The sequence below is a fragment of the Entelurus aequoreus genome, linkage group LG05 (assembly GCF_033978785.1).
Source record: "Entelurus aequoreus isolate RoL-2023_Sb linkage group LG05, RoL_Eaeq_v1.1, whole genome shotgun sequence".
Classification (NCBI taxonomy): domain Eukaryota; kingdom Metazoa; phylum Chordata; class Actinopteri; order Syngnathiformes; family Syngnathidae; genus Entelurus; species Entelurus aequoreus.
Genome location: NC_084735.1, coordinates 10,047,554 through 10,063,627, shown reverse-complemented (window position 1 = coordinate 10,063,627; position 16,074 = coordinate 10,047,554). Strand labels below are relative to the sequence as shown.

The window sequence follows — 16,074 nt, the reverse complement described above, 5'->3', positions numbered from 1 at the left end:
GTGTGACAGGAGGTTTTAAATTAATTAACGCCCCTGCGGCTATTCAAGGAAATACGGTATAATAGTTAGGCTGGTTATGAATAACAACATAAAAACTATAATAGTTGGGCTGGTTTTGAATAATAACACGTTGATAACAAACAACTATCATAGTTTGGCTGGTTATTAATAACTATAATAGTTGAACACGTTAATAACATTAAACTTTAATAGTTGGGCTGGTTATGAATGTTAACATAAAAACTACTAGTTAGGCTGGTTATGAATAATAACACTTTAATAACATTAAAAAAACTAATAGGCTGGTTATGAATAATAACATGTTAACATAAAAACTATAATAGTTTGGCTGGTTATGAATAACACGTTAATAACATAAAAACTAACAGTTGGGCTTATTATGAATAAAATGTTAATAACAAAACTATAATAGTTGGGCTGGTTATGAATAATAACACATTAACATAAAAACTATAATAGTTAGGCTGGTTATGAATAATAACACATTAACATAAAAACTATAATAGTTATATATGGTTATGAAAAATACGTTAACATAATTGCTGCACAGATGATGCAACAAGGGGGCGGGGGGAATGTGGATGACATCACTGGTCATAAAAAGATATTTTAGAATAACTTAAACGACAAACAACATTTTGCAGCACAAATGAATGTCGGTGCTATTTAACATTCGCAACGACAAGGAGGAGGGGCCAACTTCACACGGGCGACATCGCAGCTTGCGGCTGTCTAAAGGGGGCGGGGCATGTTCTTGCACAGCGCATCATGATTGGCTGCTGCCAGTTGGGCATAGTGGGCGGGGCTTAAAGCGCCGGCAGGAGAGGAGCTAAGAAGTTTGCTTGGCTGCATGTGTGTTGTTGCCACGGTTACCTTTTGACCCCCCCACCCCTGTGGTGCTTGGCTAACACGCTTGTGACATCATCACACCGCCGGCGTCCGTCACTTCCTGTTTGTGACCGCCATCTTTCTCTGCCCTGCAGTTGCAATTCTTGCAGCACCAAATGCAGCAGCAGCATCAAATGGCTATGGCGGCGGCGGCGCCTCCTCCTCCGGCGGGCTCGGGCCGGCCGCATACCGCCAACCCAGCAAGAAGTAGGAGAAAGAGGAGCACGCCGCAGGCCCTCCCCAAGCCTCGCCAGGCGGACGCGTTGCCCCCGGCGACGCAAAGACGTGAATGATCCACACTGTGCTCCCTTTTTTTTTTTTTTTTTTTAGACGGACGTTCAGAACCTTTTTGACTCGGAAGGTTCTAGTAGCCCGGAGGCTTTTTTTTTCTCCCCGTCCTTTGCAGGCGCTCTCGGAGGATTCCGCGCCGGCGGGAAGACGTGAAACTGATCCTGGGTCAGCGCCCGCGGGCAGCCGTCTACCTCTCCCGTCTCTCGCTGCTTTTGTACGGCACCGCTGGATTTGGACCCGTGAGTGTGAGACGTTTGTGGACAACTTAAGAAATCCCTTTTTTTAAAGCAGTCTTTGGCAGCAGTTTTATTGTTATTAAAAAAAAAAAGAAAAGATTATATATTGACAGTGAAAATACAGCTTTTTAGATATAAAACCACTAAACGGGTGTGAGGCTTTTTGTCACGTTCCTGACCAGTTCTTGGATCTCTCTCTGACGGGCCCTCGCCCGCTTGATGAACTCCTGCAGCTTCTCCCCGGACAGCGACGTGCCGCCTGCAACCAAGACAAGTTCTAGTGAGTTCTCTTAAACCACCTTTTTTGGGGGGAATTTTGCCTATCAACCATTATGAGAGACAAGAAGACAAAAGTAGTTTTTTTCCGCTTTCTAACATATAAAAATCGTCTCGTTCTTAGTGGCTAGCAATCAATTTTACCTCTAAATCAGGGGTCACCAACACGGTGCCCGCGGGCACCAGGTAGCCCGTAAGGACCAGATGAGTAGCCCGCTGGCCTGTTCTAAAAATAGCTCAAATAGCAGCACTTACCAGTGAGCTGCCTCTATTTTTTAAATTGTATTTATTTACTAGCAAGCTGGTCTCGCTTTGCCCGACATTTTTAATTCTTAGAGAGACAAAACTCAAATAGAATTTGAAAATCCAAGAAAATATTTTAAAGACTTGGTCTTTCATTAATTTTTTTACTTTGCTTCTTATAACTTTCAGAAAGACAATTTTAGAGAAAAAATACAACCTTAAAAATGATTTTAGGATTTTTAAACACATATACCTTTTTACCTTTTAAATTCCTTCCTCTTCTTTCCTGACAATTTAAATCAATGTTCAAGTAAATGTATTGTTTTTATCGTAAATAATAATAAATACATTTTAGCTTCTGTTTTTTCGACGAAGAATATTTGTGAAATATTTCTTCAAACTTATTATGATTAAAATTCAAAAAAATTCTTCTGGCAAATCTAGAAAATCTGTAGAATCAAATTTAAATCTTATTTCAAAGTCTTTTGAATTTCTTTTCAAATTTTTGTTCTGGAAAATCTAGAAGAAATAATGATTTGTCTTTGTTAGAAGTATAGCTTGGTCCAATTTGTTATATATTCTAACAAAGTGCCGATTGGATTTTAACCTATTGAAAACATGTCATCAAAATTCTAAAATTAATCTTAATCAGGAAAAATTACTAATAATGTTCCATAAACTTTTTTCAAAAAGATTCAAATTAGCTAGTTTTTCTCTTCTTTTTTTCGGTTGAATTTTAAAGAGTCGAAATTGAAGATAAACTATGTTTCAAAATTTAATTGTCATTTTTTTTCCTCTTTTAAACCGTTCAATTAAGTGTAAATATCATTATTATTAATAATAACATAGAGTTAAAGGTAAATTGAGCAATTTGGCTATTTCTGGCAATTTATTTAAGTGTGTATCAAACTGGTAGCCCTTCGCATTAATCAGTACCCAAGAAGTAGCTCTTGCTTTCAAAAAGGTTGGTGACCCCTGCTCTAAATCATCAACAATACCTTACGTACGTTCTGTAACCTGTTTAATAACCAAGCTGTGGCAACATTGTTTGTCAGATTCAAACACAGCTATTAAACAAGACAAGAAGCAAACAGAGACAGAAATCAATTTGGCTCAATTGAGGAGAGACGCCGGGACACTGTACTCTTGTACAATCTCCAGCACGCTCTGGCGAAAGATTGTACGCCTCCCCCTTTAATTGGACTTTCTCCGACGACATGACCACAGCTGCTTCCAAAAGGGAAGTGGGTCATAAACAGCGTTGCCTTTGGTTACAGAACAGTTCAAAAGAAAAGGTCGTAAACGAGTTCAAAAAGAGGTTCGTAAAACAGTTGAAAAAGGAGGTCGCCTGGTCCTGCTTCCTCTTCGCTTTTATAGTCCTTGGGTCAGACAAGGACTATAAAGCAAGATGAAGGTGTTCCTGTTTCTTTCATGTATTATAATCAAACAGAAAGATATTGTCTGACCCAAGGACTATAAAAGCGAAGAGGAAGCAGGACCAGGCGACCTCCTTTTTGAACTGTTTTACGAACCTCTTTTTGAACTCGTTTACGACCTTTTCTTTTGAACTGTTCTGTAACCAAAGGCAACGCTGTTTACGACCCACTTCCCTTTTGGAAGCAGCTGTGGTCGGAGAAAGTCCAATTAAAGGGGGAGGCGTACAATCTTTCGCCAGAGCGTGCTGGAGATTGTACAAGAGTACAGTGTCCCGGCGTCTCTCCTCAATTGAGCCAAATTGATTTCTGTCTCTGTTTGATTCTTTGCTTCTCTTCTTGTCCAATGGTTACAGAACAGTTCAAAAGAAAAGGTCGTAAACGTTCAAAAAGAGGTTCGTAAAACAGTTGAAAAAGGAGGTCGCCTGGTCCTGCTTCCTCTTCGCTTTTATAGTCCTTGGGTCAGACAATATCTTTCTGTTTGATTATAATACATGAAAGAAACAGGAACACCTTCATCTTGCTTCCCCCCTACACAGTGGAGTTTTACGAGCCTTACTCTTGGTAGGTTTCAAAGACAGCTTTTGCTTCTCACCAGGCACTCAAAGTAACGCAAAGTTTTTGTGATAACTTAGAAACAACTATTCTAACATTGTTATTGTAAGAGTTAACACTGACGAACTAGTTTCTCTTGCATTCCGGTTTATTTTGGGTAAGCACGCCATTTATGTCGAAATAGCTTGTCTCCAAGTTCCACATTTATAGCGTCAATCGCTTTCATTCCCCTCTCTCGGCTTCCGTCTGCTCCAACGTCTCACTTTCGTGCTCGCTACTATAAGCAGTAGTTCATCCTCAGTATATTCAGCTTCAAAAACATAAGGTTGTGAATCCTCATTTGTCCAAAGAGTCATCTTTGTTGTTTTTTTGTTTTTTTTTACCAAGTCTGCCATGATTTCAAAAACACACTCCGGAAGTGGGAAGTGTGTTGCTATGGAAACGGAAATAAATGCGCTGAGGAATTAGTTGGTTGTCGTGGTGGCTTGTGCAGCCCTTTTAGACACTTGTGATTAAAGTAAAGTTAAAGTACCAGTGATTGTCTCACACACACACACGAGGTGTGGCGAAATTATTCTCTGCATTTGACCCATCACCCTTGATCGCCCCTCTGGGAGGTGAGGGGAGCAGTGAGCAGCAGCGGTGGCCACGCCCGGGAATCATTTTTGGTGATTTAACCCCCCAATTCCAACCATTGATGCTGAGTGCCAAGCAGGGAGGTAATGGCTCCCATTTTTATAGTCTTTGGTATGACTCGGCCGGGGTTTGAACTCGCAACCTACCGATCTCAGGGCGGACACTCTAACCACTAGGCCACTGAGTAGGTGTAACATATAAACATCGTCTCGTTCTTAGTGGCTAGCAATAAATTCTACCTCTAAATCACTTTAAAAAATCATCAACAATACTTCACGTACGTCCTGTAACCTGTTTAATAACCAAGCTGTGGCAACATTGTTATTGTAAGAGTTAATACTGAGGAACTAGTTTATTTGGGTAAGCACTCCATTTATGTCGAAATAGCTTGTCTCCAAGTTCCGCATTTATTAAGTTAAAGTAGCAATGATTGTCACACACACACTAGGTGTGGTGAAATGTGTCCTCTGCATTTGACCCATCCCCTTGTTCACCCGCTGGGAGGTGAGGGGAGCAGTGAGCAGCAGCGGTGGCCGCGCCCGGGAATCATTTTTGGTGATTTCACCCCCAATTCCAACCCTTGATGCTGAGTGCCAAGCAGGGAGGTAATAGCTCCCATTTTTATATAGCGTCAAAATCGCTTTCATTCCCCTCTCTCGTCTTCCGTCTGCTCCAACGTCTCACTTGTCCTTCGTGCTGGCTTCTATAAGCAGTAGTTCATCCTCAGTATATTCAGCTTCAAAAAAGATAAGGTTGTGAATCCTAATTTGTCCAAAAAGAGTCATCTTTGTTGTTTTTTTCACCAAGTTTGCCATGATTTAAAAAACACTCCGGTTGGTTTCTGGAAGTGGGAAGTGTGTTGCTATGGAAACGGAAATAAATGCGCCGAGGAATTAGTTGGTTGTCGTCGTGGCTTGTGCAGCCCTTTTAGACACTTGTGATTAAGGGCTACATAAAAAAACTTTGAGTTCTGGCAATGATCAAAATACGGTAAATATTGAACATATTGTTATGAAGGTGTCTGTTACTATGTTATATATATACTTGCAGTGTGTGTATTGTACATATTACATATTGTTATGAAGGTGTCTTACTACATTATATATATACTTGCAGTGTGTATATTGTACATATTACATATTGTTATGAAGGTGTCTGTTACTATGTTATATATATACTTGTAGTGTCTATATTTTACGTATTACATATTGTTATGAAGGTGTCTGTTACTACATTATATATATATATATATACGTGCAGTGTGTATATTGTACATATTACATATTATGAAGGTGTCTGTTACTACATTATATATATATACTTGCAGTGTGTATATTGTACATATTACATATTGTTATGAAGGTGTCTGTTACTACATTTTATATATATATATATATATATATATATATATATATATATATATATATATATATACTTGCAGTGTGTACATATTACATATTGTTATGAAGGTGTCTGTTACTACATTACATATATACTTGCAGTGTGTATATAGTACATATTACATGTTATGAAGGTGTCTGTTACTACATTATATATATACTTGCAGTGTGTATATTGTACATATTATTATGAAGGTGTATGTTACTACATTATATATATACTTGCAGTGTGTATATAAAACGTTGATGGAGGGATTACGTTGTTTGAGAGGCTTTAAAAGCTACAACAGTGACTCCCATTAGCCGCATCTTTCAAGCGTTTTTTTTTAATCACCTTTGAAATTGTTAAAAAAAAAATGAAATGTGTGTTCTTGTCTCTAATAATGATTATGAATGATAGGCAACATTTCCCCAAAAAAATGCAGTTCCCCTTTAAGTTTGCCACCTTTGGTTAGTGCAAATGTGGAAAGAGCCATATTGGAACAAAAAAATTAAAGGCCTTATATAAGTGTTATAATGAAGGCAATACATAATGTAAGTGTCTATATTAGCTATATTAGCCTACTATCAAAATGACTTTAAAATTCTTATATAAGTGTTATAATGAAGGCACTACATAATGTAAGTGTCTATATTAGCCTACTATCAAAATGACTTTAAAAGTCTTATATAAGTGTTATAATGAAGGCAATACATAATGTAAGTGTCTATATTAGCCTACTATCAAAATGACTTTAAAAGTCTTATATAAGTGTTATAATGAAGGCAATACATCATGTAAGTGTCTATATTAGCCTACTATCAAAATGACTTTAAAAGTCTTATATAAGTGTTATAATGAAGGCAATACATGATGTAAGTGTCTATATTAGCCTACTATCAAAATGACTTTAAAATTCTTATATAAGTGTTATAATGAAGGCAATACATAATGTAAGTGTCTATATTAGCCTACTATCAAAATGACTTTAAAAGTCTTATATAAGTGTTATAATGAAGACAACACATGATGTAAGTGTCTATATTAGCCTACTATCAAAATGACTTTAAAAGTCTTATATAAGTGTTATAATGAAGGCAACACATGATGCAAGTGTCTATATTAGCCTACTATCAAAATGACTTTAAACGTCTTATATAAGTGTTATAATGAAGGCAACACATGATGCAAGTGTCTATATTAGCCTACTATCAAAATGACTTTAAACGTCTTATATAATGAAGACAACACATGATGCAAGTGTCTATATTAGCCTACTATCAAAATTACTTTAAACGTCTTATATACCGGTAAGTGTTATAATGAAGACAACACATGATGTAAGTGTCTGTATTTGTTATATTGGCCTACTATCAAAATGACTTTAAGTCTTTTAAGTGTTATAATGAAGGCAACACATGATGCAAGTGTCTATATTAGCCTACTATCAAAATGACTTTAAACGTCTTATATAAGTGTTATAATGAAGACAACACATGATGCAAGTGTCTATATTAGCCTACTATCAAAATGACTTTAAACGTCTTATATAAGTGTTATAATGAAGACAACACATGATGCAAGTGTCTATATTAGCCTACTATCAAAATGACTTTAAACGTCTTATATAAGTGTTATAATGAAGGCAACACATGATGCAAGTGTCTATATTAGCCTACTATCAAAATGACTTTAAACGTCTTATATAAGTGTTATAATGAAGACAACACATGATGTAAGTGTCTATATTAGCCTACTATCAAAATGACTTTAATTATATAAGTGTTATAATGAAGACAACACATGATGTAAGTGTCTATATTAGTTATATGAGCCTACTATCAAAATGACTTTAATTATATAAGTGTTATAATGAAGACAACACATGATGTAAGTGTCTATATTAGTTATATTAGCCTACTATCAAAATGACTTTAATTATATAAGTGTTATAATGAAGACAACACATGATGTAAGTGTCTAGATTAGCCTACAATGCGTATTGATATTGTTTTATCGCCCCGCTCTAATTTCATGCATGCCAGCATGTATTCAGCACAACCAATAGGGGGCGTCACACACACGTGTGACAAGACATAGAAAATACAGGAGAGGGACTCAAACCCGGAGTCCACCACGGTAAGAAGGGGCCGCAAGGACAGACCTGGTTTGTGCACGGAGCACAGGCGACCGTCCTCGTCCGTCACCACGGTGATCTGAGAGGTGCACAGTTGCTCCTCCTCGGCCGTGGGGTCCACCATGACCACGGAGCTGCAGGGCGACACAGAAGATGAACACATTTTGAAGGAATATCGGCCTTTTTTTGTTGTTGTTTTAGAACGACATTGGCTCTCCCCCTTGCAGTGCTTGTCTCCTCGGTTACGTCTCCTCTGCTTCCAATTTTTGCCAGGAAATCCAGTTTTTGTCCTTCTTTCCGCTGGAGGTGTGTTTGTTTTAAAGGACATGTACGTTGTATCAACGTCTTGTGCCTGCTATTCATGTTTAAATAACTCTTACGGCAAGTGGACATCAGCCACAAATATGCTGGGTGACTAATAACGGTGATGGGTGGATGTCTACTTCAGAAAGGCACGACTCACTCGTCAAAGACGCAGAAGGAGGCGGCCACGGGATGCTTGACGATCTTCAGCCGGCGTGTCTTCCCCAGGTCCACCTGCGGCGTGCACGTCTCGGCGTCGACGGCCACCTCTGGGAGTCGAGCTGCGAGGGAGGCGGGAAATGGACGGCGGTGACAAAAACGGTGTGTCGGGTTAGGAAGGCGTGCTTACTGTTGTTGAGCGCGGCCAGCAGGGCGAGCGTGCAGGCGTCCAGCAGGTTGCCATCGTGGTCCAGACACATCATGTCACAGTACAAGCACCAGCACAGCTGCAGGGACAAATACTATTTTACGCTCTAGCTCGGTTGCTGGAGTGGCCAGCAACTTGAGGGTTCCAAGTTCGATTCCCGCTTCCGCCATCCTAGTCGCTGCCGTTGTGTCCTTGGGCAAGACACTTTACCCACCTGCTCCCAGTGCCACCCACACTGCTTTAAATGTCACTCAGATATTGTGTTTCACTATGTAAATGCGCTTTGAGTCACTAGAGAAAAGCGCTATAAAAATATAATTCACTTCACTTCATACTTAATATCAACATGCTAGCACCTGGTATCATACTTGATATCAACATGCTAGCACCTGGTATCATACTTGATATCAACATGCCAGCACCTGGTATCATACTTGATATCAACATGCTAGCACCTGTATCATACTTGCAATCAACATGCTAGCACCTGGTATCATACTTGATATCAACATGCTAGCACCTATGGTATCATACTTGATATCAACATGCTAGCACCTATGGTATCATACTTGATATAAACATGCCAGCACCTGGTATCATACTTGCTATCAACATGCTAGCACCTGGTATCATACTTGCTATCAACATGCCAGCACCTGGTATCATACTTGATATCAACATGCCAGCACCTGGTATCATACTTGCTATCAACATGCTAGCACATAGTATCATTCTTGCTATCAACATGCTAGCACCTAGTATCATACTTGATATCAACATGCTAGCACCAGTTATCATACTTGATATCAACATGCTAGCACCTATGGTATCATACTCGCTATCAACATGCCAGCACCTGGTATCAATCTTGCTATCAACATGCTAGCACCTAGTATCATACTTGATAGCAACATGGTATCATACTTGATATCAACATGCTAGCACCGGTTATCATACTTGATATCAACATGCTAGCACCTATGGTATCATACTTGCTATCAACATGCCAGCACCTGGTATCATACTTGCTATCAACATGCTAGCACCTTGTATCATACTTGATAGCAACATGCTAGCACTGGTTATCATACTTGATATCAATATGCTAGCACCTATGGTATCATACTTGCTATCAACATGCTAGCACCTGGTATCATACTTGCTATCAACATGCTAGCACCTGGTATCATACTTGATAGCAACATGCTGGCACCTAGTATCATACTTGCTATCAACATGACAGAACTTGGTATCATACTTGATATCAACATGCCAGCACCTGGTATCATACTTGATATCAACATGCCAGCACCTGGTATCATACTTGCTATCAACATGCCAGCACCTGGTATCATACTTGCTATCAACATGGTAGCACCTGGTATCATACTTGATATCAACATGCCAGCACCTGGTATCATACTTGATATCAACATGCCAGCACCTGGTATCATACTTGCTATCAACATGCCAGCACCTGGTATCATACTTGCTATCAACATGGTAGCACCTGGTATCATACTTGCTATCAACATGCCAGCACCTGGTATCATACTTGATATCAACATGCCAGCACCTGATATCATACTTGCTATCAACATGCCAGCACCTGGTATCATACTTGATATCAACATGCTAACACCTGGTATCATACTTGTTATCAACATGCTAGCACTTGGTATTATATTTGATAGCAACATGCTAGCACCTAGTATCACACTTGCTATCAACATGCCTGCACTTAGTATCATACTTGATAGCAACATGCTAGCACCTAGTATCATACTTGATATCAACATGCTAGCACCTGTATCATACTTGCAATCAACATGCTAGCACCTGGTATCATACTTGATATCAACATGCCAGCACCTGGTATCATACTTGATAGCAACATGCTAGTACCTGGTATCATACTTGATATCAACATGCTAGCACCTATGGTATCATACTTGATATCAACATGCCAGCACCTGGTATCATACTTGCTATCAACATGCCAGCACCTGGTATCATACTTGCTATCAAAATGCTAGCACCTAGTATAATTCTTGCTATCAACATGCTAGCACCTAGTATCATACTTGATAGCAACATGGTATCATACTTGATATCAACATGCTAGCACCGGTTATCATACTTGATATCAACATGCTAGCACCTATGGTATCATACTTGATATAAACATGCCAGCACCTGGTATCAATCTTGCTATCAACATGCTAGCACCTAGTATCATACTTGATAGCAACATGGTATCATACTTGATATCAACATGCTAGCACCGGTTATCATACTTGATATCAACATGCTAGCACCTATGGTATCATACTTGCTATCAACATGCCAGCACCTGGTATCATACTTGCTATCAACATGCTAGCACCTTGTATCATACTTGATAGCAACATGCTAGCACTGGTTATCATACTTGATATCAATATGCTAGCACCTATGGTATCATACTTGCTATCAACATGCTAGCACCTGGTATCATACTTCTATCAACATGCTAGCACCTGGTATCATACTTGATAGCAACATGCTGGCACCTGGTATCATACTTCTATCAACATGCTAGCACCTGGTATCATACTTGATAGCAACATGCTGGCACCTAGTATCATACTTGCTATCAACATGCCAGAACTTGGTATCATACTTGATATCAACATGCTAGCACCTGGTATCATACTTCTATCAACATGCTAGCACCTGGTATCATACTTGATAGCAACATGCTGGCACCTAGTATCATACTTGCTATCAACATGCCAGAACTTGGTATCATACTTGATAGCAACATGCTAGCACCTGGTATCATACTTGATATCAACATGCCAGCACCTGGTATCATACTTGATATCAACATGCCAGCACCTCGTATCATACTTGGTATCAACATGCCAGCACCTGGTATCATACTTGATGGCAACATGCTAGCACCTGGTATCATACTTGATATCAACATGCTGGCACCTAGTATCATACTTGATATCAACATGCTAGCACCTGGTATCATACTTAATAGCAACATGCTAGCACCTGGTATCATTAGTAGCGGTATAGCTCGGTTGGTAGAGCGGCCGTGCCAGCAACTTGAGGGTTCCAGGTTCGATTCCCGCTCCCACCATCCTAGTCATTACCGTTGTGTCCTTGGGCAAGACACTTTACCCACCTGCTCCCAGTGCCACCCACACTGCTTTAATTGTCACTTACATATTGTGTTTCACTATGTAAAAGCACTTTGAGTCAGTAGAGAAAAGTGCTATATAAATATAATCCACTTAGACTCGCACACGCTCCTCACCTTTCCTCTCTCGATGCACAAATCCTCCGTCTGCAGCATCTCCGAGCTGCGGGGGGGGTGAAGAGGACAAACCTGGGATTGGCGAGTCGACGCTAAAAGGACAAATATAGGACACACCTCTCGATGACGTCGGCCATGAACTGACTGGCGGCCTGGGCCTGCTCGCCCGGCGGACCGGGTCGGAACTGGGAGGAGCAGAGAGGCGGCAGGTCCACGTTGGGCACTGCGGGGGGGCGAGACGGGAATTGGACCCGGGTGCCATAAAAAAAGGCCGCGTCAACTCACCGATGAAGCCTTTGCCGGGCGCCTCCATGGAGGGGTTGGCCAGCTCCTGAACAACAACAACAAGTCATGTCGTCACCTCGTTTTTCAATCCACGTGACAAACGCCCGCTCATGTTTACCGCTTTCACCCCGCAGATGACCGTGGTGTTACCCAGCTTGACCAGCGCCGAGCCGTCCGCGGTACTGATGGACCCTGAGGAGGCAGCGTAAGAAACTAGAACACAAATCTGAACGGGCCTGCTGTCTGTGCTGTGGGCTCTAAATGAGCTCAAATTCCAGCATATAGTGTTAGCATGCTAGCACGCTAAGTTAGCATACTTGTGCATACTGATTTTTAGGTTTGAACAAAAACAATTAGCTAAAAGGCTAGCATAAGCTTCAGCATGGTAACATAACAAAAGTTAGCGCACTTTGAAGAGGACAGAATATCGAATACAATTTGCAAACATGCTAATGTTAGCATGAGATGGGAGAGGTTAGCATACTTCTAAAGACAGTGTCAAGTGTAAAAAGCCATCATTTGTAGGTTCAAACAAATACAATTTGCTAAAAATGTTAGCATGCTAACCTTAACATGTTGACGTGGACAAATTTAAATAACACATCAAATGTATGTAGCGCTTTTCAAAATTGAGCGTACTTCTGAGTTGAGCGCCGAGTATCGAAAGCCGTGATTTATAGGTTTGAACGGATACGATTAGCTAAAATGCTAGCATAACCGTTAGCATACTTCCAAAGACAGTGTCTAGTGTCAAAAGCCATAAGTTTAAATGAATACAATTAGCTAAAATGCTAGCATAGCTTGATAACGTAACAAAAGTTAGCGCACTTCGAAGAGGACAGAGTATCGAAAGCCATGATTTATAGGTTTGAACGGACACGATTAGCTAAAATGCTAGGATAACCGTTAGCATACTTCTAAAGACAGTGTCTAGTGTCAAAAGCCATAAGTTATAGGTTTAAATGAATACAATTAGCTAAAATGCTAGCATAGCTTGATAACGTAACAAAAGTTAGCGCACTTCGAAGAGGACAGAGTATCGAAAGCCACAATTTTTTGGTTCTAACGTATACAATTTGCTAAGATAAAAGTTTGCATAGTTAATGTGTTGTCAAGTATTTAAAGCTGTACTTTTTTGGTTTAAACAAATAACATTTGCTAAAAAGCTAACATTCAATGAATCAATTTAAGTGGACCCCGACTTAAACAAGTTGAAAAACTTATTCGGGTGTTACCATTTAGTGGTCAATTGTACGGAATATGTACTTCACTGTGCAACCTACTAATAAAAGTCTCAATCAATCAAGCATGCTAACCTTAACATGTTGACATAGACAAACCAAGTGTACTAAGTTGGCGCCAAGTGTGGAAAGCCAGGATTTTTAGGTCCATTCAGATCAAATTAGCAAAAATGTAAGCATAAAACATCAGCATGCTAAGTTGGCGTACGTCTATGGTGGTGCCAAGAATCAAAATTGAGGATTTTTAGGTTTAAGCATACGGAATTCACAAAAATGCTAGCATGAAACATTAGCATGCTAACAATGTTAACATGTTAAAATGGGAACAGTTAGCATACTTCCAATAAGAAGTATCAAAATCCACAAATTTCAAGTTAGTGAGTAAAATTAGCTACAATGCTGGCCTACTATATTTGTATTTTTACATGAGCAAAATAGCTAGCATCATAGACATCTTATAAGTAGACGCAGCATTGGCTGCTGTGATGCGAGTAATTCGGCCGCCATCTTGAAGTGGTGATGAGGCAGCCTAAACTGACAGTTGACAGGTAGAAAACAAAGATGCTAAACTGACAGTTGACAGGTAGAAAACAAAGATGCTAAACTGACAGTTGACAGGTAGAAAACAAAGATGGTAAACTGACAGTTGACAGGTAGAAAACAAAGATGGTAAACTGACAGTTGACAGGTAGAAAGCAAAGATGCTAAACTGACAGTCGACAGGTAGAAAACAAAGATGGTGTTCAGCGTTTTCCTGGACTGTTGAAAATAGGAATCGGGGGATTACTTTTCACAAGTAAGATTTAACATTAACATACTATTGGTTGTATTTTGTGAAAAGAATATTACCACAGAGTTGAGAAGGAGCAAAGATCTTCAATATTTGTATGTGAAAATCACAAAGAAATCTTCTGGGGGAGGATGATTGATCTCGGACGTCTGGTCATTTATAGCATTTAAGAATATTCTATTACTGTTAAGCAAACTATGAATAATAAAACATGTGTCCTTTATCATAGCTACACGTATGACCAAAAAAAGCGCGTGGAAATCAATGGTATTTACTGAGGTAAGATGAATTAAATGCGCTGACAGTTTATTGCTCCTGCCAATCGAATTGCACTGAGTGGAGCGGATCACCACTCCAAGATGGCGGCCCCGCGTCTCGTCAGCGCCAGTAGGCAGTAGCGCTCCATGCTGCGTACCCTTAGAAGATGTCTATGCATGTCCTGAATGTAGTCCACATTTCGACGGATGGTAGATGTGATGATGAGCACACTTCTCACCAATGTTGAGGGTCGTGGTTCTGAATTCTGACAGCTCGCGTCCATCAGGGCGACAATTTTCTTTCTGGAAGCAAACAAGCACACTTCATGAAGGCGACTAGGCGCGAGAAAGGGCAAAAAAGATTAATTGGGACGAACCAGAAAGCTCCTGTGGTACTCCAGAGGCTCAGCAGTCCTAAACACAACCAAAACCACAAAATGAGATTAGTGTTCAAACTCACAAATAAAAGCTTCATGTTGTACACCCGGCGTGAGTCAAAAACGTTATTTAGCACAAACATATCCACGCGTGTGCTTTATTTCGGTTATAAAATAGTTAAATCTGGTAGAATTGTCCTCACTTGAATCCAGCCGCCATGATGTTTTTGCTTGACCACGTGGGTTCCGAGACTACGGAAGGCGAGAGGAGGCAACTAAAACGATGCGGAAATCGAAATAATTCACAAATTATCCCCCTGTCATACACAACCCTTTTTTCTTTTATTTCAGTGCGGAAGAACAATAACAACATTTACAAAAGTTTTGATTTTAATTGTATAAACCTGGTCAACGGAAACTGGAAAAACACACCGAAACGGACGTTTTTTCATATTCTGACACCGGGATTTTCAAAGTAAAAGCAGGATACTACGGTACCCGTGTGTGCCAACCTCAAATGTATTTGGGGCGCTTAACAGAAATTGTTCTAACAACGAGGACTGCATTTGAAATCACTATGCATTAATCACACGAAAGTGTAGACACTTTTAAAATTGCTATTTCCGGTTCCGGTGTGTAGCGGACTTTTGTTGTCTGTCTGATGAAGAAGTCTACACTCCAGTTTTAGGGTTCTGAACGTTTTTTATTTATTTTTAGTTGAACAATGAACACTGTACAAACACATTTAGGCACGTCCAATATACACACAAATCTATAATCTTTCAATATTTTGGATCAAAACAATTCTCATACAAACAAAAAATGTCAAAGAAAGTAAAGGTATATGTATTGGAGAATACAGATTAAAATTAACTAAAATCTATATAAATGGGAAACAATATTTATATATCTTTCATATATATATATATATATATATATACATACATACATACACAATTAAAATAAATTAAAACTGGCCTTATCTAAAACAATTCAAATGTATTCAATAAAGATAATAATTGGAGGACTTTTTGTTTTTATTTTTAGC

General features: G+C 39.5%; 2 protein-coding genes across 4 annotated transcripts in view; one reads left to right on the top strand and one right to left on the bottom strand.

The window, feature by feature from the left end:
• The window catches only part of LOC133650147 (transcription factor SPT20 homolog), a 45,351-nt gene extending 43,590 nt beyond the window's left edge, over positions 1-1,761 (top strand). Inside the window, exon 24 of one of the 3 annotated variants that reach the window (XM_062047049.1) lies at positions 1,005-1,761. In XM_062047049.1, the coding sequence (XP_061903033.1) occupies positions 1,005-1,202 (198 nt within the window). In that variant the 3' untranslated portion in view covers positions 1,203-1,761. The remainder of the gene's footprint in view (positions 1-1,004) is intronic. The other 2 variants (XM_062047048.1, XM_062047050.1) reach the window with 2 other exon arrangements.
• Positions 1,484-15,293, bottom strand: LOC133650148 (exosome complex component RRP43-like). The gene is made up of 11 exons (XM_062047051.1): positions 15,230-15,293; positions 15,027-15,063; positions 14,889-14,952; positions 12,480-12,553; positions 12,362-12,407; positions 12,194-12,299; positions 12,077-12,122; positions 8,749-8,845; positions 8,560-8,680; positions 8,124-8,230; positions 1,484-1,695 (listed from the first exon to the last, which is right to left on the bottom strand). Exons 1-11 carry the CDS (start codon positions 15,244-15,246, stop codon positions 1,580-1,582), a joined length of 831 nt encoding a protein of 276 aa, XP_061903035.1. The 5' UTR covers positions 15,247-15,293; the 3' UTR covers positions 1,484-1,579.
• Between the last annotated feature and the right edge of the window lie 781 nt (positions 15,294-16,074).

Coding starts and splice junctions, on each gene's coding strand:
- LOC133650148 (XM_062047051.1), bottom strand. Junction 12,554..14,888: donor AACCACGACCCTCAACATTG/GTGAGAAGTGTG, acceptor CTGCCTCCTCAG/GGTCCATCAGTACCGCGGAC. Junction 12,123..12,193: donor ATGGCCGACGTCATCGAGAG/GTGTGTCCTATA, acceptor CCCCCCCCGCAG/CTCGGAGATGCTGCAGACGG.